The following is a 26,747-nucleotide window of genomic DNA, read 5'->3' as shown; positions in this document are numbered from 1 at the left end:
AGAAAGAAAGAAAGAAAGAAAGGGAAAAAAGAAAAAAGAGAGATTTCAGTTTAAATGCTGGCTTCCTCACAAGAAATTACACACACTTAGCTTAAATTTCAACAAAGCAGCGGCCCAAAAATTATAATTTTAAAAGATATGTTTCTCTCCTACAATGCAAGTAATCTCAGGCTACGACTGGGTAAAATTAAAAAGGGATACCCAACAAAATTTTAAAAGAAATTTAAACAGAAAGAATAAAAAAAGTACCTGCACATGCCAAAAAATTACAAAAACCCAATAAATACAGAAATTATTGCACAGTTAAAAGGCTCCACAATTTTTACTGCCTTAATCAACCCTCGGGTTTAATAGAACTTTGTAGACACAGGTTATATTTAAGTGCCAAAGTCTGGCACCTTACCATAGTTATGCTAAGTTATGTTTACGGAGGCAAGTTAGGTCATCTTTTCTCAGTTGGCAATAGTTAAACTGTACAAATAAAATGGTACCTAGACCCCTGAAATTTAACCTAGCGGAGGTGGGGGTGGGGAGGGGATGGGGGGGAGGGGGTGCGGTGGGGGGGGGCCTTAGCTTCTTTCTGCCTGCTCAATTTTGACGTCATTTGTCAGCAAATGTTCTCCATGCCACTTTTTCATGTGTTTCTCCAGGGTGCTGTAAACACTGAAGGGCATCTGGCAAATGTCGCAGCGGTAGACCTCCTTCCCTATCTGGCCATGCGTTTTCATATGGCGCGTCAGCTTACTGCTCTGGGCACATGCATAGTTGCAGAGCTCGCATTTGTAAGGCCGCTCTCCAGTGTGGCTCCGACGGTGAACCGTCAAATTGCTGCAGTTCTTAAAGACCTTGCCACAGTACTCACATGTATCGCTCCTGCGTCCTTCCTTCGAGCTGGGTCGCCCGGGGCCGGGTCCGCTGATGTGGGGGGTGCTGCCTCCGCTGGCCGTGCCGCTGCGCCCTGAGAGCCCCCCGTCCAGCATGTCCCCCGGCGGAGTGGAGAAACGCAGGCTCCCGTTCTCCGAGGAGTGCTCGGAAGAGGTCGCGAAGGGGGATTGTCGGGAGTCTGTGAATCCGAGGAACGGATCCTTCATGAAGTGCCGCGATGCTGCATACCCTACCAGCCACTGGGAGTAAACGTTTTCGGAAGGTATTATCGTTGCTGGTGGCAAGTCCAAATCTTTCTCTACCTTTATTCTTTTAGAGGAATTGTTTAAACTGGGGCTCGTGATAGGTGTTGGCTTGCGGGGGAACAAGTTTGGGAAGGGTTCACCCGGGCCAAAGTTTCTTCCGTTGACCGTACCTTCCTCAGTGCGGTCCAGCTCTCCTACCACTGAGTCTTCGTCACCCGGATCTCTCTGACAGAGGTCTCGAGGACACAAGTCTCGCTGGTCAGAGGACCTTTTCATGAAGCTACTCCTCTTCTGTTTCTCAGCTAACATGTCGTTATATTGCTGAATGGCACCTAGACTTACATTCTCAATGACTTTTCCCAGGACGAGGGATTTCTCATCTGGCAGCGACTTGGAGCCATTTTCTCGGTTACGACTCAGCTCTGAGTCCATACTGAAGCTCGACTCTGGCCGGCTCTCATTTTCAAGCTCCTCTTCCTCCTCCTCCTCCTCTTCCTCTTCTTCGTTGTCATGGCCCAGGGAAGGATCGCTCTCATTCCTGAAATCTGCCTCACTGGATTTCAGTCCCTCTCCAGTGAGCTCACTTGTGCCTGGCTCAGGAGAACTGGTGGTGGACAGTCCATCATCTGACCTGCCTGTCATGGAGCCAGCTTTATGCATATGCGTTTTCATGTGGCGTTTTAGCTTGCTGGCCTGGGAGCAAGCGTGGTCACAGAGCTGACACTTGTAGGGTTTTTCTCCTGTGTGACTGCGCCGGTGCACGATAAGGTTACTCTGGAACTTGAATGTTTTCCCACAAAATTCACAGGACTTGCTCTTGGCCTGAGGCTGGGGAGGCGTAGTGCTGCTGGGGGGCATGGGGGGCAGTGGCGGGGTGCTCAAAAAAGGTGATTTAGGACTCGGCTGAAAAGGATTCAACAGACGATGCATAGGGTTGGTGCGACTGGGTGAGACTGGCGGAGGGGTGGAACTGTTTCCTGCCAGCTCTCGAAGCCTTCTGGAGAAATCCATCGCTGGGGACTCAATTGCCATGGGGTTTAAACGCATAACTCTGTCAAAGGCACTGGGATGCTGGGCAACTAACCCCATTTCTTCGGCACTAAGGCGATGTGGATCCAGATGATGACGAGGCGGTGGGCTGAACAGCGGAGGCGTGTTTGGGAGCCGACCCTCACCAAAGCCAGGGTGTTCACGCAGGATGGGTCCTGTCATGCGCAAAAGGTTGAAGGGGTTGCTGTCTCCAAGAAAATTCATCAGCGGGGACTGTGCAACAGTCTCTGGTCCCAGAGGAGGAGGGATGGTGATGCGTGGAGTAAGGGAACTGTTTGAAGGGCTTGTTTCCAGGTAGATGCGGAATCCATGTGTGTTCTGGGCATGCTGAAGCAAGAACCAAGCGCTATTAAAAGGCTGCTTGCATGTTGTGCAAATATAGCTTGAAGGCTCATCTTTACCTATAAAAGAAAAAACCAGAAAGAACACTTAAAAAATAATACAGCCGAGAACATTTAAATACAGTTGGCATTCACTTTATTTTGTTAACACACTTCCTCCTTGGCATTTCTGAAAGAAGGATTTAATTGCAACGTATTGACTGATATAAATTGTTGAACAGCACATTTACTCACCGCACTTATTCACTTAACATGTATGACAAATATCACACATACGCATTTGTGCTATATACGTTTACATCCTCTAATTTGCAAATAAAACCTTCTTTTATGACGTGTAAGGATCCAAATCCTTTCATGTGTTTATTCCACAAAAAGGAATTTGTTTCAAGGGATTTATGACTACAGACAAAAACCAAGAAAAATGCAGTGTGGTAGGTTTTACAAGGCACCTGTAAGGACCTTCAGTGTCATTTTCACTCTCTCATTTTATATACTACATGCAGCAGTCCCCTGAGATCTTGCTGAATTTAATTTATACATGCTTAAGTCATGCCAGCACTTCCATTTTTAAAATATTATGTAGCTATTTAGCCACAAAAGTCCTATTCAGGTCAACAGGAGCTTGGAAAACATACCCTTGCATAAACCACTTTGACGTTCTTTTTGCCAAAACACCAAGAAGCCACTCAAATGAAACATCCGGTAATCAAAGCCGACAGCACAGTTGCAATTAACAGTAACAAATGTCGGGCCATGCTTGAACCGGGTCCCAAGAATTTCTGAGCCTGAGCCTGCCCTCCAATGCAGAAATGCTCACCAGAGCCAAAAACACTGTTCTGTTTGCTTTTCTAGCCTCTTGGAACAACTGCATAAAGGTGGAAAGCATTCCTTTAACCTTGATTCAGCTTTACATAAAGGACAGGTGTGGACAAGTCTGCATCACAGTCATAATTTTGCTAGCTAGAAAATTCCAGTCCTGGGCACAATCTAAACTATGTGGTATCTGAAAAAAGCACTTCCCTCCTTGCCCCCCTCCTTTTTTCAATGCTTCTGCAAGACTCTGATAAATTCATAAATATGTGTCAACTTGAAAATCATGATCCAGAATTTGTGTTGTTGTTTGTTTTTAAATGAGTGGGAGGTTTCCTGAAAAAAAACTGACCATTTTGGAAAATCAAAAATTAATTCCTTGCTTGCTTGTTTGTTTATGATAGCACATGTTTTGTCTTACAATGGCCCCACTGAACCTAAAGGCACTAAACTTCCTGAAAGCTCAATACTTGAACCAAGCTTCCTTTCTGACCCATGGTGGAACCAGGACCGAAGCAATCCCTGATTCAGCCCCTCCATGGGAGCTCAAATCCAAAGCTGAGCTAACAGATCCTTTCTAGAAGGGACGCTGCCATCCCCATAAGCCTGTTGCATGAGCTTGAAAATTAAAGTGTTTATAAAGTGAACAGAAACATGTTATCAAAACTACCTTGTAAAGAGGAATAACTCATAGCAGACCAAAAAAATCCCAAAAAACAAAAAACAAACATTTGAACTTGGGCACATCAAGAGAATCTGATTGAATTCCCCTCTTCTGGCTGTTGCAGGAATGACTGCTGCTAACAAAACCTACAAAACCTTAGACAAGGAGGCTAGAAGATTATCTGCCTACCTATCAGCCTGTCAGTTTATTTAATCTTATCAACCAATATGCATCCATAACAGCATAAAGGAAAAAGCATGTATCAGATTGAGACATATTTACAAAGGTAGGTGATAAATGTGGTGCAAATCTTCATGCACCTATTGATTTAGTAGGGCTGTTGCTGTGGATAGCAGCTTCAAACCCTGATTTCACTGAAGCTGCCTCTTCGCAGCCAATAAAAAATGTACACAATACAGTAGACATTTCTGCCTGGCTGATGTGGCCCCCATGCCCTGGCCCCACACTCTGTGTCTGTATGGGCCAGATGCAGTTGCTTTAATTTCTGACAATCAGTATTGGAAAAAAAAAAAGTTTGGGAACTGCCCTTGGCTTGGAAAAAAGTGCCTGTAACTGCTATTGACATTAATGAAAGCCACATACAAACATGGAAAGGAACTGATACATTATCCCTTAAAAATCTACTCAGCACTGAAGCAGTTAGGAAGTTTTATGTCAGCTTTGCAGCCAAAGCAACAGTAAATGCTCCCATTATTACTTCAAATATTTAAATTTCTGTTTCTTACAGAAATATTATGAAAATGTCTAGACCTTTAACTTTTCTTGCGCAGCAACATGTGTAGTATAAAAAGTGACAGAAATCACTGAAGCAGACTAAAGTATATAACATACTCTGTCAAAAGCTTTTTTAAACAATATGTTTTACCTCAGCTCACCCTAGAATGGATTTTAATAAAGCCCCTTCCAAAGTGTGATCTAATAGCAAATGAAGTGCAGCATCTTACAAGGTCATATATCTTCAAATTAAAGAGTGCTCTGCACCCTTCACCTTCACTTTATCCACTCTAATTAATCAATTTATTACCCACAGCTGTTCAATTCTTTCATTTTTAAAGTCACAGCATGCACTTTTTTTGTTGTGGGGTTTTTTTCTTTAAAACAATAAAGTGACTGAGTGTCTGTGTATGTGCATGCATTCTCTTTGCTTAGCTCAAGAACTGACAGGAGGAAGAAAGCAGCTGTGTATTAGGTGACAACAACAGCAACATGTTTACTTCAGAAAAGGCACACACGTAAGAAGGAAAATTCCTGAGCAGGCTGAGGATCAAGGCCAACCTAAAACTGAAATGGCTGATTAAAAAAATTACCCTCAAAATGGCAGCTGGCTGGATGCTTGCTATTACATGTTACATGGAACTAAGATATTTTGGCTTGTTGTGCTCTCCAAAACTTCACCTACATGAAATTCAAGAGGGGAAAGTAAGTCCCCACCTTTTTATTTTTCTTTCAAAATGACAAAATTAGTGCTACTAGTGATCTAAGATTTATATGCTAGCAGCCATAGGTCTTCTCTCCCTTGTTTGTTTTGTTTGGCTTTCATGTTCCTCGGGACTCCTCTTCAGGAGACCTCAGCACAACAGCAAAATTGACTGTAGGCTACCCGGCTACTTATCTCTGACTGATTCATGAATGTTCATATATTCATACCTATATATATATTTTTTTTACAGCCCTCAAAGACGCTCCCCAGACTCCCTCTTAAAAAAAAATAGAAAAAAATATTAATTACCATATTATCACTTTTGGTTATCTTGCCTAAAAGTTGCCCAGAGCAGTGTAGATGCTCACTTTTACGAACAGAACAATGTCAAAAAGTCTTTGAAGATCCACTCTGAACATTTTTATGTTCAAAAACTTGCTAAATATTTTAAACATGTCCAGAAACAGCCATGCCTTGCTCAAGAATGAGCCTTATATTTAATAAGGCACCTACACTATAAAAGTCTTTGTTATAAGGCTATTTTTGATATATAGCTATCTTAATCCCTTGCCACCTGCACTGAAGTCTGCCTAAATACCCACTTTATGACAACTACCTATATAGTCTTTGCCATATGCAGTCTTTATCACTTTAGCATGTGCTTCACTTTGAGCATGTGAGTAATCAACATCAGTGAAACTTAAGCATAGGCTGAAGTGCTCTGTTGGATAGTGATGAAATTATTCATGTGCTTAGAGTCAAACACAAGCCAAGACTTCATTAATACTGTTCAATGAATTGCACATGGTTTCAATCCCACAGTCTGTAACTAGGCTTGAATTTCAGGGCTGAGAGCTGAAGTATAATTTATTTTTACAGTAGTTCGTAGATATGTGTATGTAAAGAGATGAGACATCCAGGTCGCAGCTCCTGAGCAATCAATTGTAGCTTCCAGCTTACCGTAAAGCCAAACAAATACTGCCAGTGTAGACATGATAGAGGTTTGTAGGGCTGAATCCTACTAAGACCTACTAAAATGGTATTTCAGGTATTCAGAAATACCATTTAAAGGCTAGGAGGGATTGTGAAATTAAAGAATGAGAGAACTGGGATAAACCCTAAGGTATGGCCTCATCCAATTCCTAACCCAAAGGATAACAGAGTCAATGGTTTGGATTGGAAGACACCTCAAAGCTCATCCAGTTCCAGCCCTTCTGTCATGGGCAGGAACATCTTTCACTAGACCAGGTTGCTCAGACTTCCATCCAGCCTAGCCTTGAACACTTCCAGGGATGGGACATTTGTAACTTCTCTGGGTAACCTATTCCTGTGCCTCACCAACCTCAGAGTAAAGAATTTTTTCCTAATATCTTATCTAAACCTACTTTCTTTTATTTCCCTCTTTGTCCTGTCACCACATGTCCATATCTATGAATCTATTCATATCTATGCCAGCTGCTCCAATATCCTGCTTCAAAGGCCACCAAATGGAGAGCCTACAATCTTTTTAAAGTCTACCTCATTCCTTCTCTCCTTTACCATCATTAAGATTCCCCAAGTGCCTAATCTAAATCTTTCTTCCTGCAATTTAAGATCTTAGTATATTGTCCTACCCAGATGTACATGCAAAACACAGGAAACAAGTTAATCTGCACCTCACAGTTATCATCCAACCCAAGGATTTGCAGCTGAACCACTTTGTGTCTTTTAGGATCCCCTTCTCCCAGTTTGATTTGAAAATGTTGAGGGAGAGTTCACTTTGTATTGGAGTAGCGAGTGGCCATGTTGACTATTTTCAGTATGAAAAAGAAAGCTGTCTTTCCAATTCGAGTTGCTGAGTTCAACTCCCAACAATTAGATCTTGCTGTATTTTTACCTGGGAGATTAAAAATCTCTCTAGTATCTTCTCCTAAACCAGGTCATTATAAACTTTGAACTTATTGAACACTGCAACATATGCCTTTTCTGCATATTATGACAAAAAATGGTCTTTTCCAGAAATATTAAAATGTGTTCCCCCGATTAGTGCATGACAGATTATATTCCATTCAAAATGTCAATGCAATAAGGAGCATTTTTCTCTTTCATGAACAGCTCTAAACAAAGCTGACTTCAGACCCTGCCTCCCAAATTCTGCCCTTACAGTAGACAGTGAGAAAACATAGGTCAGAACAAGACTAGACTGGGTCTGTAGACATCCACCCCACTGCACCAGTCAGCCTGAATCCCTGACTTATCTGTCCCCTGCAGTCTGACTTGCATCCTTTAGTGATATGCAGATCTTCCTTGCCCAGTTGGTACAGAACTTTATATGTACCCTGGATGCTGTGCGCCTTTACCCTGGAGATAAAAATTTCCCTCAAAATATCCTCAGTTATTCTGGATACCATCAAACAATAATCAGTGTGAGATAAGAACTGTTGAGAATTCATTATTTTCTGCTGAGCTACAGTGACATCCAGTGCCTTATGAATCCTCCCCTCAGCATGCCTGAGTAATTCCATTAGCGGCAGCAGGGAATGAACTCCCCCTCGTTTTAATCACCCACCCATAACCCCTGCCAGGACTGCAGTGAGGACCTGCAGTCAGGTCCATATAGCCACTGCCATTCCTTACCTCTGGCGGTGCTTTCCAGATAATGTTTCTGGTTCCATTTTACAAAGTTACAACAGCAGCAATAAAAAATGTTAAGGAATTTTAATGTTGGTTTACTGCACCTTTAGAAGTTCAGGAAAAGTAGAAACTTGCAAGCTTTAAAGAAAGGACACCTTTTATTGTAGCACTCAGAAACAGACATGTATCAGGTTCCTACAATCTTTCCTCCAATATTACTCTCTTCTCCACCACTTGATTTTTAATGAACATTTAAATAATTACTCCTTGTTATTATGATGGTTACCCTAATAATACCAATAAAGGTAGCATGGATGCTCCATAAAAAACACACCTTTAATTGAATTATTATTAAATTAAAATGCCATAATTGAGAACACAATTTTAACCAGTCTCCTTATAAGACCAGCTGACATTAAAGAGAAGGGCATTAAATACTGGAAGTATTTAGTGTTGCATGGTGAAAAAAATATATCATCATAAGTGGTTTGACAGATGGCCCAGACAAGGGCCAAATGCTTTTCAGGTGTCTGCAGTGTTGATCTGCTCTGTGACCGATATCAGCTCATGCTTAGTGCTTGGTTTGGTCTGCAAAAATATCTCTAATATATCGAGTATAGTATTCAGTATTTATGCTGAAGGGGTTTTATAAGCTATATTATAACTTTAAATTTTCCAAGTTAGCAAAAACTTTTACTCACCAATGTTTATAATAGAATAAACATTGTCTGAGCAGACACAATATTGAGAGTTTTACCCTCCCTCCCTGCATTCACTGAGCTGTTTGGAAGTGCTGCTTCCTCAATTTCAGAAGGACTGATAGTCTCAATAAAAATTAAGTCAGAAATGTAAAGTGGGGTCCAAGTCTGGGTGTGAATCCCCCCTGCCAGTCCAATGCCAGTCACTAGCTTTAAACAACAGACACAAAAGTCCCATATCTCTTTCTACTTCTCTTAATATTAATTCTGTTTTGACGGCAGCAAGAACTGAAGATGAAAAACGAGCACAACTCCATCCCTAGAGTTAGCACAGTTCATCCATCCCTATACTCCCTGATCTAAAGAAAGGGCTCAAGAGAGTCTTGCAGCACATCCTGCTGAGGGTTGCAGGGACTATCACCAACAGTTCATAAAGTTAGTGTCAATTGGAAGCTAAAGTTGGTATTTTATGACTTAACAAGTCGCCTGCAGTCTCACAGCCCACGCACCTCCAATTCTACGCTCAGATAAACAGCTCTGGTCTCCTGTAAATCTCAGCCAACCTGAAGTGCATCTCAGTCAAGAAGAGCAGATGAAGGTTTAGGTGTAAAAGCCCAAGCATGAGGGGCCACAGGGCCTGTCATCATCTGGAAATGGGGAATATCGGGATGAGGCCAGTGAGAGGAAAGAATGTGACAAGGAAACAAAAATGAAATGCTTTTAAGAGGTGGATGGAAAATCAGGGGTGTCTGAAGAAAGAAGTAATCGTGAGGTGTTACTTCTCAGTTACAGAATCCTATTTCCTCCCATACAAGGCCCTGTTCTCTTTTCCTACCTTGCCTCTTGATAGCCTATCTCCTCCAGTGCCATCTTCAACACAAGAAAAATCACGACTTCATGCAATATTCTTCTCCCACACACTGCCTGTACGTTTTACAGCTTTCCCCATCCAGTTTCTACCTTGACTAGTGAGACTGCAAGCTCTCAACAGAGATTATGCAAGAAGCTTTATGCCAAGAGAACCTACACACCCCACAGGACCCTATCATTCCCTGCACTGATTTTGATTAGTGATGTGAATATTCTTGAGAGCATTTTCTACCTGTTGGAAAATATCTACAGTAGTACTGGTTGACACAAATATTAAAAAATATTAATATTACACAACTGTTAGCAATGAACTAATAATTCTTCCTGTGCTAAAGTCAACTGCCAAGCTCTAGTTTTGGTGGATTAAGTGTGACCCCACTTTTGGGAAACTATTTTATTTTCTGAAGCCATTATGGCAGTGGTTTTTTCCTGTTAGGCAGAACTGCAAATGATCTGTTTGTCACTCTTGTAATAATAAATATCTATTTTGCCAAATTAACTATTTTATTAAATTAGGGGAAAACCAAATGAATTAATTACCAATAGAGAGTTGAGAAGTCACTCTCATGCTATCTAGAGCCAACCTTTCAGAACTCCAAGAACAAAGAGCATGAATCCTTGAAAGTCTGAGCAATATCAAGCTGATACACCTTGCCAAACTCTGATTTGAATTACCCTGCTATGAATTCAAAGTAGCTGTGATGATCACCAATGCAGACTTTTTCAAAATTTTCCAGATAAACCATACCAGGTTGTCACTAACAAGCATCTTGTTACATAAATATACCAAGTTGCAATTCATTTGGTTTTTTTCATTGAACTTTCCCCAGAAGCATATTATGTGTCCTCTCTGGCATTTATACTTATAAAAAAGGAGGAGGCTGCAGGCAGACTACAGCCATGCATAACACAAACAGATGCTTCCTGCTTCTTAATGGACATGGGCGACCTTTGGCTGCAGCAGCTTGCGTTCAATGGTCCCATTTTCTGTGAGACTTAATCATACCTCAGATCTGGACTGCCAGAGTCACATAAATGAACCAAATGCACAGTTCAGTTTAATTTCTAGTGCATTACAAAATGGTCATATTATATTTTTAGGTATAAAATGTCAATAGGCATTTTGGGCAACTTCCTTCTGGATGTCCAATTTCTCACTCCTTAAAAGGGCTTCTGGCTTACTGGAAGTTAATGTTCAGCCTACAGAAGTGTAAGAAATGCTTTCACTTAGTGCAGAAAAGGAAAGAAAAATGGGTTGCAGAAGTTGGAACTTGTGACACAGGGATTTTTACCCAGAAGCACCATTTAAATGGAAGATAAAAAACATGTTTGTCATCTCTGAACACCTTCTCCTAATTGGTGTTAAATCTAAAATGCAAAGGCAATTTATAAAGCAGAGGAAGGGAGAAGTGTGAAAAGTAAGGAGCAAACAGGAAAATCAATATTAAAAGATCAATAGTGAATGAGTTAACTTTTAAATTAGCCCTTTGTGATACAACAGTTTCAACTAACTCCACCTTTAGCATCTAAACAGCTTTGTGTCTTTTAGATAGTTCCTTTGAACCTAAAACATCAACTAGCAGACTGAACAGATGTTTTACAAACCTGCAGCATAAAATAAGTGAAAACTAACAGCTAAAATGGGGACAATGATACAGAGGGGCACCCTACCCACTTGTGAGATTAAAAGACCATAGGAGTATCCATGGCTGGTGGTTTAATATATAGGATCCCATTTACAGTACTCATGAAAAACCCTTGTACTGCTCAAGGACACTTTTAGGCCTTTTCTTTGCATAAGGTATTCAAATGCATTTGAAATAATGTCAGTCTTTTCTACAACATATGAAATATGCCAGCAGCTTCCCTTTAAATCGGTTTCCTGTAACCAGTTTTGTTTGAAAACTGGCAAGTGCTGGGATTTTTTTTTTTTCCCACAGACTTCTAAGGTGCCATTTTCTCATCTTACAGTCAAGAATTCTCAGTAATCTGAATAGGAACTAAATGGAGGGTACATGAAGGAAATTGTCCATGTCATATAATGGAAAAACAAAGAGTAAATTAGAAAACAATAAAAAAAGCCAAAAATGTGAAAACATTTTCCTGGGATTTTTTTTTCCCCAGGAGTACTTCTGTCTGTTTTACTACAGCTATTTCTTAAGGGTATTAGGTGTCTATTCATAGTTACTAAATAAAATAGCATTTTTGTTTTAATTCATTGCTTCTTTAACAAATGCTAACTCCCATCTCTGCTTCTTTAAATCCACAAAATCTCCACATTCAAGCCTAAGAAGTATTGTAAAGGCTGTAAATCTTGTTTTAATGGAATGTACATTTAGCTATGAGGAGATAATTGACGTTATGGAGGGCCTAGATGCTGAATTATATAGGTTATCTAATACAAAGGGGACTCATTACCGAAGCACTACAAACAAGTAGTAATATATGTATATTGTTCTGAGTGGCGTTATAGCAAAAGTGTTCAGGTCTGCAGGGATTTATAAAACACAAGAAAACAGCAGACATGCACTTGTAAATTTGTCTCATTTGTCTCTGAAGTTAAAGGTTATTCCCTTGATCTGAATTTGTAATAAAAACATGCTAGACTAAGGTTTGTAGAGAATGTTTGAATATGTAAATTGTGTATAATGATAGGCAATTATAGGGTAAAAACTGGACCTTATGAATGTTAGAGAATTGCATGGAGCATCAAAGTATTTTCCTTCAGATGAAATATTTATCTTTTATGCATGTTATAAGCACTTTTTCAAAGGTATTCAGCAACCTATTTGAGCAGAGAGTTGACAAAAATCAAACCATTACAGCCAGCTAAGACTGTGGGCTTATGCACAGGAGAAGCCGCAGCTTTTTACAGAATATACATAATAAATCTCTTGAACTAATGGTTCTGGAGATGGATCCTCAAGGACAAGTTCCACTGATTTTCACTCCCTTAGATGAAAGCTGGTCAGATGTTCCTGGATTTTTTTTAAAAAAAGATATGGGGGTGGAAGTGTAAGGAGGGAGACTGCAGAGAATAACTAGGTAAGGATGTGAATTTTCTTGGATTGATTCAATGAAGCTCCATTTTCCCTCCAGTTTGTTGGCTGCTGTTTTCAGGGAATAATAATAATATTTAAAAAAAAGGATGCTCCATCAGGATAGAAAGGAGTAAAGCCAGGAGATGATACTATAGTTTATGCTACTGAAGATAAGGTTTTCTCCTTCTCTGAGCACGACAGTCTGTTCAGGTTAACCAACTGCAGTGTTAGAATAACTCCAGCCGACTTGTCACAGAGTACAAAAGTCATCAGCAACTGAATGTTCTTTTCTGCACCGCAATTAAGACGAATCAATACGACGTGCCACAAATGGTATTTTACTCTCAATAAGAACTCGGGCTGAGTTTATTCAGAATATTTTAGCGCTTCCCCAGGGGATTTTGGTCCGACGCAGATGGCAAATAAAGTACTCAGCCTAGGGCTAGAGCACATTATGCTAATTCTAATGTCAGATGTACTTTAATATACAGCTCTATTTAATCACCCCATTATTTCACATTTCCATATGAAAAACCTGCGGCACTTCTGCAGAGCTTTCACTCTGCGACAATGCCAGCTTCCTTCAACTAGCTCACTGTGAAAGAGAAAAGAAGACTGGTCATTCTCGCCAGTCAAAATGTTACAGTTTCAAAGTTTCAGTATTCCTGAATTTAAAGTGGGTCTTCCAGTGCAATTAGCAAATCGCTCGGCTAGAATGCTGATATGTACAAAATGCTAAGGAGGTGTGATTGAAAAAAAATAAAAATAACAGCCCTCCCTTTCCAGCTCATCTGCTCACGCATGCAGGCATAGGCAGGCACGTACCTCAAGCCCGCTTGCAGAACAGTAATAATAAAAATAATGAAAATATTTTCATAGTGCAATTCAACCAATATTCTCAACACTTGTCACTAAAACGTTGCTATTCCCGGCTGCGTGGCTTCCGTTACTCAGAAGAACAGACATGGCTGGCACAGCTGCCAACCTACAGATGTCTCTGAATAAAACCTTCCTTGTGTATCAATAATTTTTGCCTGCAACGAACTACACCTCTAATTAGGTTTTAGAAGGCACACACCTTCAATATGGGCCACTACCCAAATTATTTGCAAATTTACCTTGATGCCCCTTCTCTTGAATGCAAAATGATTTAAAACTGGATTTACATTGAAAGGAATGAAGGAAAAGACTTTGCTCTGGAGCAGTTTTTCAAGCCATGTAGGCTCTCAGTGTGCAGACAGGGAAAGCAGAAGCAGTCCTTGGAGCACCTCTTCAGCATCCAAGCTTCCCCTTCTAAATAATTCTGTGAAGGATCCTTAATTCAGCAGGCATGTACAACCACCAGTGAAATGAGTTGCATGGTCTCAACAAAATCTTCCCTCTGTTTGGCATAACTGGGGCTGCATGACAACCAACACTGCTCCTCAGCAAGAGCCAGGTCAGGCCTAGATTATACAGAGCTGTTATTAAGGAATGCCTGAAGCTTAAGTCGATAATTTTTTAATAATTTCATTAAACCTAAAACATATTTCACAGGAAAAAAAAATGTATTTAGGAAAAAATATCCTTTTTCCTCTTCCAACCACTCAATCTGCATCCTTTAAAAATTGTTCAACAATGCATGCAGCAGCCAGCACCTGGGGCCAGATCTCACCTGGTTTCACTGCTATGCAACAACATTTAAAGACACAGAACTGCACTCTGTGCCTTGACACGACATATGCCACGACTTCGCTGTCCTAATTTGAACACAGAGGATGATATCCTTCACAATCAAGGCAGAAATGATTACATTTCAATCTTTATTTTCATATGCACACACATATCTAAATGTATGTGTGCATGTATGCATTTATGTGTGTTTATACATATATAAATATATTATTTTGTCTCTGTTAGACTGGCTATGAGTACAGCATTATGCACAAAGGAAAAGGGCAGCTCTGGACAGGGCAGAGGTTCATCCCTCCTTAGCTACTTAAACTAGACCTTCAAACCCATGATCTTACCATGGGAGGAGTATATGCAACAGTTTCACCTCGCTGGAAGTTTTGTCTGAATGTTAAACACAGCCCAAGCTGATTTAGTAAATTAGGGTGACTTTAAGATTTGTTTAAAGTGAGGTCGGTCACTCTGAGAATAGTTAAATTTAAAAAAAAAAAAGAAGATTAAATGAATGTTTAATATCCCAATGCAAAGCCCACCAAAGTCAATATGAATCTTTCCACTGGCTTCAATGGGCTCTGGAAGCAAGTCTTCTTCCACACTGGGATTTGTTAGTCTCAAGACACTGTCTTCAGTGTAGGGATAAATCTGGTTGTGGTGGTGTAGTTAAAAGAAGATAACTGATTTCACAGCAGCTACAAGCCTAAAGAACTCAGCTGTAAATATTTTAGAGGAATAAATGGAGACACGAATAGTAAAGTATCTTATGTATCTTTAGTTAAAAGGAAAAGCAGTTGAAATATATGAAATACATAAACTGAAATTAATCCTTGGCAATTCTGTTGCTTTTTCTTCTGCTGATACTATGTTGATTTTTGGAAATAAAAAAAGGACAATAGCAGTTCGCCCTATGTCTGTCCTATTTCTTTAGCACACTTTAGATAAACTGCATTCTTAAACTCCATTTTTAAGAATTCTGTTGCTACTAGCAAAACAATTCTTAATAACATATTTTTTCTTGAAAATACACAAATTTGTGGAATTCCATTTAATTTCCATCATTACGGAAATTTTTGAATGCCAGAATCTTTGCAAACACATCTACACTAAAGGGTTCCTACAGGACTCAGAAGTCCTGCAAAGGAAAATCCAGTCTGAGTGAACAAAGAAGGAAAATGAACAGAAGATTTAAAAGCCTAAATGGGGAGGGGGCACAAGTGGGGGGACAAGGGAAGGAGGAAGGTATAAAATACTCAGATGAAAATAAAACCCATTAATTACAGAGGTAGGGATCTTGAGGATTGCTCAAGATAAAGCAGTTAAATTGCAATCTATGACTATGAAGTTGCAAAAGATGAATCTCCAATCATACTTCTTGAAGTGCAAAGATAAAAATACAACTTCTGCTCCTTAAATAATAATCCCTATCTTGGCTAAAAAAGAACATCCTAAAAACTTCATGTTTTATTTCTATACAATCCAGATTGGTCACCTAAGAGCAGCATAATTAAACAATGCTAAGCATCTCAACCCCTCGGAGAATGTGCTGCTTGAAAATATTTTTAGAACAATCACTGTAGTAATTCTTCTTAGTTGTAGAAACACTCCAAATCAGAAAGTCAATTTTTCCTCTATTTGCAGAAGTGTGCTGGTTTTCACTGGAAAGGCGCCTGTGTTTTGTTTGGCTGCTGTTCATATACTGCCTTGGCAGGATTTCCTTGGATTGCTTACAGTGAACATTGCTCTTGCATACAGTAGCACTCCCATTTTAACCGTCCCAGCCACACGTTTTCTAATAACACACGGAGAGCTGCAAAATCCCTATAAGCACAGCTCTTTAGAGCAGCAACAGAAGGGGGTGGGGGCGGAGGACCGGAGAGGGGGAGGCTCTGCCCGCTCAAAATCCAGCGCTGCAAACAGAGGAGAGTCCTTTTAAAAACAACCAGTGTGGATTGTGTTTAAGGAGCAGCTTTCCAGGGAAAGAAAAATCATCTCCGAGAAGATTCAGCTGATTCACCGAATCTGAGCTGCGCAGGCTGGGCTCTGAGCATCGCTGAATTGGGTCCTAAGCACTGTTTATGTGCTTTCTTTTTTTTTTTTTTTTTTTAATATTTTTCCTGCCCTTCTGAGGGGTGTGTGGATAGCTTAATAATTTGTAGGATTACCTTGCATTTTTGCGACCCTGCACCTGAGCCCGTGCTCCCTGTGTGCCCCAATTTTTTGCCACATCTTGGAGAGGCTGGGGTGGAGGGGGAACACAGGGCTCCACTGTGAAAACCAAACGGGCAGGAGAGATGAAAAAGAAGGGCATCTATCTCGCTGCAATAGGAAACAAATGCAGCATTTCTACCTAGGGCTGAGCAAGAGAAAAAGCCAATAACAAAACCGTTATTCAGCTCCGTGCCCTTTACAAATAGGACTGACTTGTTAGTGGACAGCTGCGGCTCAGCCCCCCTGCACACCATTCCAACTTGCTGCCTTTGCCACCCTGCTTTTGGAGATCAGCAGCAATTTGCATCTCCATGCATCTCATTTCTCATTAAGTAAGTTGATTAATTTGGGCGAGGGAAGTTGTCATTCAAAAAAAGCAGAAATTTCCACTTGCATAATTTCTGCCCTTCAAAACCGGCTGACCTCCTCCCCACCGATCCAGCCCCCACTTCACACCTCTCTTTCTCTGGGTCCCTTTCTCCCCGTTCCCGCTCCCTCCCTCCCTCTTTCCCTCTTTCTCCCTGTTGTTTACAAAGGTTTCATTATGTTTTCAACTAATCAGAAAGGCCTACTAATACACAATTAACATGTGACTATAAAAAAATAGCTTCCAGAAGAAGGAAAAGTAATTAAGTAGAGAATGCTTTTCAGTAAGTGCTTGCTTTAACCCATTGTCAGAGAACAGAGTGTAGGTTAGTCCACAATGGATGGAACAGATGCCAAGGGCGAAATGTTAAAAGCAAATAAAAAAGGGCATTATTTTCTTTGGGAATAATAACTATCAACGCCACAAAAACGTACATCACATTGCAGTTGTTTATATCTGACCTCCTCCTCTTTCCTACACTTTTCTGAAGTGCCTTTTCTGCCTTTTTCATTAAAATAAATGCAAAAATAAAGGTATCATTTATTGCATCTTTGCTTCCAAAGTGACAGGAAACCAAATGTCCTGGTTTCAGTTGGGATAGTGTTATTTTTCTTCCCAGTAGCCAGCACAGAGCTGTGTTTTGGATTTAGAATGAGAATAATGTGGATAACACACTGATGTTTTAGCTGTTGCTTACCCAAAGGGCTTTTCTTCTTCTCGTGCTGCCCTGCCAGCGAGTGGGCACAAAAAGCTGGGAGAGGAAACAGCCAGGACAGCTGACCCCAGCTGACCAAAGGGATATGCCATGCCATATGCCCTCATGTCCAGTATATAAATTATGGGGAAAGCTGGCTGGGGGCTGCTGCTTGGCTGTAGTCTGGGCATCACTCTTTTCACAGTAAGCAGCGGGTTTATATTCACATCACTTGTTTTTCTTCAGTTTTACTTCTCTCTGTTTTTGTTATTTGCATTTTGATTACAATTTTTCATTATTCTTTTATTTTACTTCAATTATTAAGCTGTTCTTATATCAACCCACAAGTTTTCTTACTTTTACCCTCCTGATTCTCTCTCCCATCCCGCTGGAAAGGAGTCAGCAAGTGGCTGTGTGGTGCTTAGCTGCCAACTGGGATTAAGCTCAGCGACACTGAGTAATCACCATCACTATCAAAATAGCACAACACTGTAGTTTATTAAAAAGATCTTACTTCAAAATATTTTAGGCCTGAATGTACACATAAACTAAGCACCCAGAAAAATCAGTAGGAATTATGCCCAAGTAATGACAAGGGGTGTTGAACCCTTCTCAAGATGGGCTGTGTTATTACAACACAGGAACTGCAGGAAACAGTTTTAAAGGATGTAGTGTTTGCAACACTTCAGTTATTAACTTTAGATCTGTCTGTTGACACTGTCCTCAGGCTGAGAGCTGCCACACAGGTTGGAAGCCTGAGGACACTAGCATATATATGTGTATGTGTGTGTGTGTATATTGGGGAGGGGGCTTTAATGAAAGTGTTATCTAAATAGATTCCGCTTTTTTTTTTTAACTTTTTTTTTTATCAAGGGATTGTCAAAATATGTCCAAATGTTGCCTGTGTTCTTTATGCATTCAGCCAACCTCCACAGTAAAAATGGAAAATTATTTATTCCTCTATACGTGTGTCCTTGGAGTGTTTGGGATATTTTTTATTTCTGTTCCCCTCCCTTATATGAGTTCTAAAGCAAACAAGACTTAGTTGTGTAATTTCAAAACCAAATTCTGCAAGGGGCTCAGTATTTTCAACAAGATATTAAACACCATTTTGGTCCCACTGAAATTAAGTGAGAGGTGTTGGGAGGAATAGGTCTTCCAAAGTCACAAAGGACTACACGCAATAACAGCTCCTTTTCCTTATATTCCTCCCCCCAACCCCATGAATTTATATTCCAAACTATGTATCACATACAGAGTATTTTTTACTATCCAAAATCCCATTAGTTTCATTGGCACTTTAGGTAATAAGATTTGCATGGTAAAAATTCCATTTCTATTAGATTGGGTCCATAGGACTCACCAGCCTGATATGATTGTCAGAGGAAAGGGAGGATGTGTGGGTTTGTTACAATATGAGGATTTGTCCACACAGAATTTGGCACCAGTTTAATCAAAAGGACTCAGTTTAACCAGTGCAAACCCCACTGTAGCCGCTATTTCTGTCAGCTTAAAACTGGCTGTATCAGGAAATTTCTCACTGTACATTTATATAGGTATGCTAAAACAGGCCAGCTGAACTGCAGTGGCAATCAGTTTAAATAATCTATGCCCTCAAGTATTCTGGATTATCTGTCTGAAGACTCCTTTAGCTAAACTAGTAGAAGGAGGTGTTCAGGCCTGACACAAATGATGTTTCACACAGGAGCGAGAGGTGATGGCCTCCTGGGCTGGCTGTCTCTTTCTGGACAGAGTGAAATCAGTGAGAAACTATCAGCCAGATGCTGCTGCTCTTGCTCACATAAGAACTAAACCCTCTGGGTCATGCCCACAGTCAGGAACCCATTTTCAAGCATGGCCACCAGGTGAAGCTTAGGGGAAAAGCTTGTGAACCAAGGTAGAAAAAAGTTCACAACTAGACCCTGTCCAGACCTCCTGGCAATCAATGGTTTAGAGCACGATTGATCAGTCATACTCAGGCCTGTTCATTATTTTTAGCCCATAGGGCAACCTGCAGCAATGAGTTCCACATCTCTATTTGTTGTGAACAAAAAACTGCATCAGTTTTTGGTCTGCTACCTGATTCATGGGGTATTAAACACGGACACTTGCACTGTCAAGTGCAACCTGAGCAGGTCACAGCAGCAGACCATCACAAGGTACTCTCTAGAGAGATGGACCGAAAAATCACACTGTCTGCTTTTACACAATTCTTACTTTATTCTTTCTTATTGATCCCACAGGAGACTGAATTGTAACTAACAGCAAATGGAAAACTTCAGGACCAGGCATAAGTCAGATATGGTAGCTCCTTTCCAGCCCATCCCTCCCTTAGTTTGTTTGCTCTTGATTTGTGATTGACTAAAGAGTTTCTTGTCTGTTCCTAGCTTTATTGAGGCTTAAACAAAGGAGACATATTCACAAAATGCTAGGAGATGGTTTTGTAAGTACTTTGCTGAAATCTGGCAGTTTTCCACCTCTTAAGAGCACTCTACGACCTGAAAATGAGTCATGGTCTGGAATTTTTTTCTAATACTCATTTCACACATAGTTCTGTTACCTATTATTCATGGCTATAGCTCTCATTCTGAAAATACACCTATGTGTAGCACCAGGCTGATACTGAAGTCTCTTTGGCTTCACCAACTTTGAAACCTCACTCCAAACCTTCTGAAAATAGGGCCTGGACTGTTTTGCCTTTATCACTCAGGCAGATGTTTAACCCTACACAGAAGTTATTTTCTAACCAAAACATCATGGCACACCAGATTTACAGAAAAATGCAGTTGGGGGATATGGGATTCAAAGCAGGAAGAAGGGCCCTGGACATGCACAAATCAGACAGCAATCAGGCTGACTTATAACCAGAATTTGGTTGGAGACTCCAAATAATCATCCAGGAGTGTCTGACAGGGGACAGATAGTGAGGCTAGCAAGGAATTGTTTGCAGATCCCACTGGGGTACAAGAAGTAATGAGATTAATTGGGCTACTGACAGTATAGGCTGATTATCAGGGAAATATTTCCTAACTCTGAGGCCAGCAAATCCTTGCAAGGAGCCCCAAGACGCTGACATCTCAGACGACGAGGAGCACTTCAGAGCACACAATGATAATGTCCCATTGCCAAAGTCAGGCAGCATTATGAAACAGGCACTTTCTGCCTTCTAAATTTACAGTTGTGATTCACAAAAATGAATTGGGTTGATCCAAGCACCTCATTTAGAAACACTGGACTCAGCATGAGCTGCACACACCCCCTCCAACCTCAACAGAGTCTGTGCTGTATGGGAGCCTCAGTGTGCTCTAGAAATGAGTGTTATCAATATCAGTCACTGAGAGATCAGGTCAAAACTGTTAATATCTCATCAGTCACGCGAAATTCATCTCCTTTCCAACACACACCTACAGATTTATTATTAGGGTACTTCAACTCTTTTGTATTTTTAAATCAAGCTGATTCACATACTGTAACATTCGTTACATAATTAAAAATATATGATGGTAAAAGGTTTTTTCTTAACTCATTAGGAAAAGCATATGATATATATTTATAAATTACATATTATCATCTTTTTAGGCCTAATGATGTGTGCTGTCTCAGGCAAGATGACCTGTTACTCAGGCTAATTGATGCCATTTCATAGCTACAAGCACGAGGTATTTTTATCTAAGCTTGGTCAATTGGCTCTCTCCATTAAACATGTACTTGGGGTTTTGCTAGGAAGGGGGATGGGAGGGAAACAAGATTGAACACTTGAGTCAATATTTATCCCTTTGTCAAGATGGATGAGGAATGGATAAATCTGGTGTATATGCTTTGTCTGCTGAACCTGGCAACATGGACTCTGCTCAGCAGACCCTTCTAAGTCAACAAATACTTTCCCAATTAACAGGGAATTCTAGGTATGAGGCAAACAAAGTCCCGACTGCTGCAGTGAATAACATGAACTTTCATTAAGACAAAATCAACTCCTCCAAGAGGTGAGATAAACACTCAAGGTAATTTAAGTGTTGGAAGAAATAATAAAATAATTTTGGGGGTGTCAATCCAAAGATATCAGTTTCTAAAGCCACTTTCTTCACCTAAGATCCCCTAGAAATAGTAGCCTTCAATTCTTCCAAACCCCAATGCTCCCACAGTTGTTCTCAACTGTATTTGTATATTTTTTTAAAAAGAAATTGGAGTAATGCATAACTCTTGCCTTACTGAAGACTAAAATGGAACAGAGGCATGAAACCACCCCTAATTCTCTAACCCTCAAAGCATAGAAAAGGACTTGTATCATTTTAGTCCTCAAATCAAAGAGGACCTAAATCAAAGTGGTCACTCCTCAGCCGAGGGCTCTGACCTTCCTCAGAGTCAGGGAGCATTTTGTCACTTTCCCTGCACAGAGAGGGATTCACTGGAAACACAGAGCAGCAACTGGTGGAGTCTGGAGCCATATTGCACAGAGCTCTGCCCTGCCAGCTCTCCCTCTCCTGGCTACACCGGTGCGTTTGTGCTTGGCTCTGGAGCTGCAGGCAGACCGAGCTCCTCTGCACGCCCCTGCTCTGTGCTGAGCAAAGGCCATGCCCGTGGCATGCACGGCTCCAGCACGACAGGGTAGGGCTGGGAGGCAGCATGAGGACAGCAAAAGGTGACTGCCACAGAGGTACTGCCTGTGACAAGGCCACCAGGCTCTGGTGAAGGAAGGCAAATGGTGGCAAGGGTGACATCAGAAAGCTGCCCAAAGAAAAACACTATGGAGCTCTATTGAAGATACAGGGAATGAGAGAGCTGCATGTTCCCCTTCAAATCTCACTCTGTGAAACACACAGTCCATTCATATCTTTCCTATTAATTATCCATCCCTCCTTTGCCAACTTCCCCTTTGTTTTACCTCCTGTTATCAAGCTCTCTTATGGGAGCTTCTGTTTAATTTTTCCACCACGGCACTACAAGTCAGAAACTAAGCAGACCAAATTTTTGCCCTATTGTAAAACTACCAGAGCCTTTTACCAGAGATAAATGTAGCCCTGCAGGCACAATAAGATGCAACAGCATGGTATATGGAAAGATCTGATTTTCATTACTAGAAGGCTAGACAGTGCAGATATGTGGTGATTATTATATAATCCACACTTCTATAATGGACAAACAGGAGTCAAACTTGTGTACTTCAGTAATAAAGAGTTTACAAATGGGCCTCTTCTATTCATGTAAATAGTCTTCCCCATTTTATTAAGATCCATCTCCTGTGTGATGCACTGAGCTAACAGGCAATCTTCAGTTGCCACCTCGCGTGTCTGCATTGCATAGTACAATTCCTCCTAGTTAAATATCTCAGGAGAAGCAGGAAAACAATTAAAACTAGAAGGTAATAAATGATGAAGAAGCCTATGAACAGCATGCTGGCCCTCTTCCCAGTCTTCATTCATGCGTCAAAAAATCCCATAGCTCTGAGTCTTTGAGAGGGCAGCTGGGCAGTAGGGATGTCCACAGTAATATAAATGGGAATTAGATATGATCAAATGTGCTCATTGCATTTTCAACAGCACATGTAATATTCTCCCCCCTTCCCTCCAGTTCCCCCACCTCTCACCCTGCTACCAGAATAGATGACTAATGATCCTGTAACCAAGCAACGGGGCAATTGAAGAGTTTCAAAGTTCCAGTACATGATAATTTAGCTATGATCATTTGGGTGATCGGGCTCTGACTGGAGAACCCATCCCTGAGTTAAATACCTCTGCTCTCTCCAAATAGTTTTACCCTGGCAAGGGTTTGCAAGGATTGGCGGAGGTAGAATTTTGTCCTCAGAGCTTGGCAGCTCTGTTCATTACTTCTGCTGCTCCCTGACACATGCGAGAGGATGACGACCACAGAGGAAATGAAGATGCATCTACTTGACAGTCACCTGCATAGCAGCAATGGAGGCAGCCCAGTTAATACAACCATTGTGAGACTCCATCAGTGACACCCCAACGAGATTTCATCCCCAGTGAGCAGTGCTCATCAGTAGGTACACTTAGCACAGTTTAATACACCGCTGTTATTGTATTTTTTTTTTTTTTTGCATAACACAAGAGCATTATTTATAAGAATTAAGTCACTGAAAACATTTTAAAATACCTAAATCTTTTTCATGGGTCTATTCTAACTGCAGTAGTCCTTTCCACTGGGGAATGTATTGTGATATAATTGATTTTGATGCCACCACGTGTGCCCTTGCTTTAGACTCAGGACACATAACTCACGTGGGTCAATTATCTCATAGTACAATCCCCAGTGGCAAAGTCTATGGCATGAAAAGATCCTATGCTAGAAAAAGTATACCATTATCACTGGCTAGCATTTGTTTCCAAAGAAAAATGTATTGCTAAAATTGTTTATTGCTGGTCCACGTATACATGCAGATAGAAGTGTGTGTATAAAATATATATTGAATATAAAAGCAATATGTTGAATGTTTATCTATTTGTACATATATGTCTGTAACTCTCACCACTACAGCATCTTTGATGTAGATGTAGAAAAATACAATAATGATTTTTAACTCTTGCCTTGCAAAGAGATTATCTCTAGTAAGGACATTCAGCTCTAGTCATTTGAGTAAACAAGGCAAATATCTTTAAAAGAAATGCAGCCGAGATTCTGCTAATTGTTTTTAAACTCTGAGCTATTAAGCCTTCTCAAATCCTGGACTATCCTGATAATACTGAGTTAGCATTCGTGTATCATCCTTATTTGCCATCTAGCCACCACAGTTGAAAACTATTACTAATAAAACTTAACTCTATCACATTGACCCAAGATTAAGTTTTCTGGCTGATCACTGAATGGGGGTGGTCAGACATGCATCTGTACATCTCCATTTAGCCACAGAGGCCCAAAAGAATGAGGCAGTATTCTAAAGAAAACTAGTCATAGGTAACTAAACCCCCCACAAAAGACTTGGCAAGCCACCTTAAGATCACACTGCCAAATTCCAAGGGAGTGAGTGTTTCCAATCCTCAGTAAGTAGAGAGGCTAGATTCTCTGGTGACACAGAGCCTAAATCAGTTTCAGGTAGAGAAAATTGGTGCTTACAGTGGCATCTTTACCAGTTTGGGATTCTAGGCTGAGCAGTAAAAGATAGCTTGCAGAGAAGGGGATATGGCAGGAAAATCCATCAGCTGGAAAACATCACATTCCTTTTCCTCAGCCCAGGTGCTTGGTGCCTCTCCATAAGCACATTCGGGTTCCAACCTCAGGTTTTAAGTTTCTTTCAATTTCTGACCCCAGGTGAATGTTGAAAGTATTCACATCTTACCACTTACAACTCCCATTGTTTTTTACCACCTTAAGCCCACACAATATAGCCTCAGCCATTTGGATACCAAACCTCAAGTCAATGTCAGTCCCAGCGAGAGATTTGCCAGAGGGACTGAGATCTGCCTTTAGGTGAAGACAGCAGAAGAAATTAGGAAAACTATCTTGGGAATGTGCAACACAGGAACACTTTAAATCTAAATGAGACCTCTCTTCCTTTTCAAAGCCAGGCTGAAAAACAGAGTTTCAAGTAAGAAAACATACACTTTGGGAAATTAAGAGGTTAGTGCAGATGGAGTTTTTAATCACTGCTTCTTAGTGTAGGTTTATTGGCCACTGTTAAATAGAGAAAAGAATGCTTAGCAGAAATCATCTTCAGCACGAAGAGCTTCAAACCTGGAACTATTAACAACCTCTTCAGGGTAAATAATTACAATAAATAAATTCACCCTCTTCGTCCATGTTAGAATTGCTGTGGCTATGAATAGTGTAAATAGGGTGCAGGGTTTTGGGTAGTAACCCTGCTCACCACACTGGTCCTTTTGAACTTATTGTATTGGTCAGTAATTTAGAAAATTAGAATTTTTTAAAAAAATCATTAAAAAAAAATAGAAACACAAAACCAACTAAAACTCTCTCCAGGTCTTGTGAACTACGGGAGTGAAAGAGGCCAGGTCCCTATAGAGGCTGATGTTTAATAAAACTAGTAAGAAAACCACAGGGATAAAAGAGAGTGAGAGGGTTCAAGAGCAGAGAACTGAGTACCAGCCACAGCACAACTGCCAAAGCACTGCCCATTCTCTTCCTTGCTGAGGCTCTAACTCCCAACAGTTTGCTGGAGCAAAGAACAGATTTAGTGAAACAGCACGGACGCAAGGCTGTGGTGGCAGGAGGCCTGGCAGCCCGTGTGACATGGCAGCACCAGGGCTCCTCCCCAGCAAAATACCCATCCTGGAGTAGTGGCAGAGCCACCCACTCCTGCTCTTCCTCCAGCCTTTGTCCTCTGAGGCAAACCCTGGGAAGGCAGCTTGGTGCTCCAGAGCTAGTCTGTGATGGAAATGCTGGAGTGGGCTAAAGGAGAAGAGGAATGGAGGATGCTCTGTTGCTCACACAGTGGTGTTGGGAGGGGCCTCACTCCTGTCTTACAAAATCCAGTTGGAAGCCTCCACAGAAGCTGACTGTGCTCCCCAAAGCAGGTTGCTGATGGTCAGAAAGAACCCTTCCTAAAAGGGCTCCTTGGCAGCAGCCAGGGTAAAAGAACTCAAGCTGAGAGCGCCCAGCACAAACCACTGGGAAGTTTCAATAGCTCAGTTTTTGACCCAAAATGTACCCTCCTAAGTGTTAACAGGGGTGACCAGCATGTCCTATGTTTACTGATATGATTTCTGCTTGATTTACAAACCTCTCAGTCTTGCTGAGCATGTTCTGCAGTCGTGCACGCTGCACTTGGAACGCTGCAGGCCCATCAATTCAGCCTGATTCAAATCCTCACTCTGGAGTGATGCTTTGCACCGGGCTATTGTCCACAAACCATTATTTGTAGAAAAACAAACAAAAGGAGAACATTGGAGATACTTTTACATGATACTTTTCTGATTCCTGAAAATGTGAGATAATGAATAAAAATGTTCATTACAGAATTATTCACTTTTCTTCATGATTCATGTCCTAGTAATTACCGTGACCAGCCTAATAAAAACTGCTACAAAACGAAGGTCAACTAGCAGTTAGAAGTGTTCATTTTCATTTCAATGTATTCATCTCTGGCTCCTAATGGCCTCATTTTCTCCTATGCTCTTTAATAAATACCACTGAATTACAGGTTAAATAGCTAAATTAAATTATTGCAATTACAG

General features: G+C 40.9%; 1 protein-coding gene across 2 annotated transcripts in view; it reads right to left on the bottom strand.

Annotated features, from left to right (window-relative positions):
* Positions 1–557: 557 nt before the first annotated feature.
* Positions 558–26,747, bottom strand: part of BCL11B (BCL11 transcription factor B) — a 91,334-nt gene continuing 65,144 nt past the window's right edge. For both annotated transcript variants that reach the window (XM_063159989.1, XM_063159990.1), the window contains one exon: positions 558–2,581. In XM_063159989.1, the coding sequence (XP_063016059.1) occupies positions 570–2,581 (2,012 nt within the window). In that variant the 3' untranslated portion in view covers positions 558–569. The remainder of the gene's footprint in view (positions 2,582–26,747) is intronic.

The sequence above is a fragment of the Melospiza melodia genome, chromosome 6 (assembly GCF_035770615.1).
Source record: "Melospiza melodia melodia isolate bMelMel2 chromosome 6, bMelMel2.pri, whole genome shotgun sequence".
Taxonomy (NCBI): domain Eukaryota; kingdom Metazoa; phylum Chordata; class Aves; order Passeriformes; family Passerellidae; genus Melospiza; species Melospiza melodia.
The sequence above is the reverse complement of the archived record's forward strand: the minus strand, read 5'-3'. Positions and strand labels throughout refer to the sequence as shown.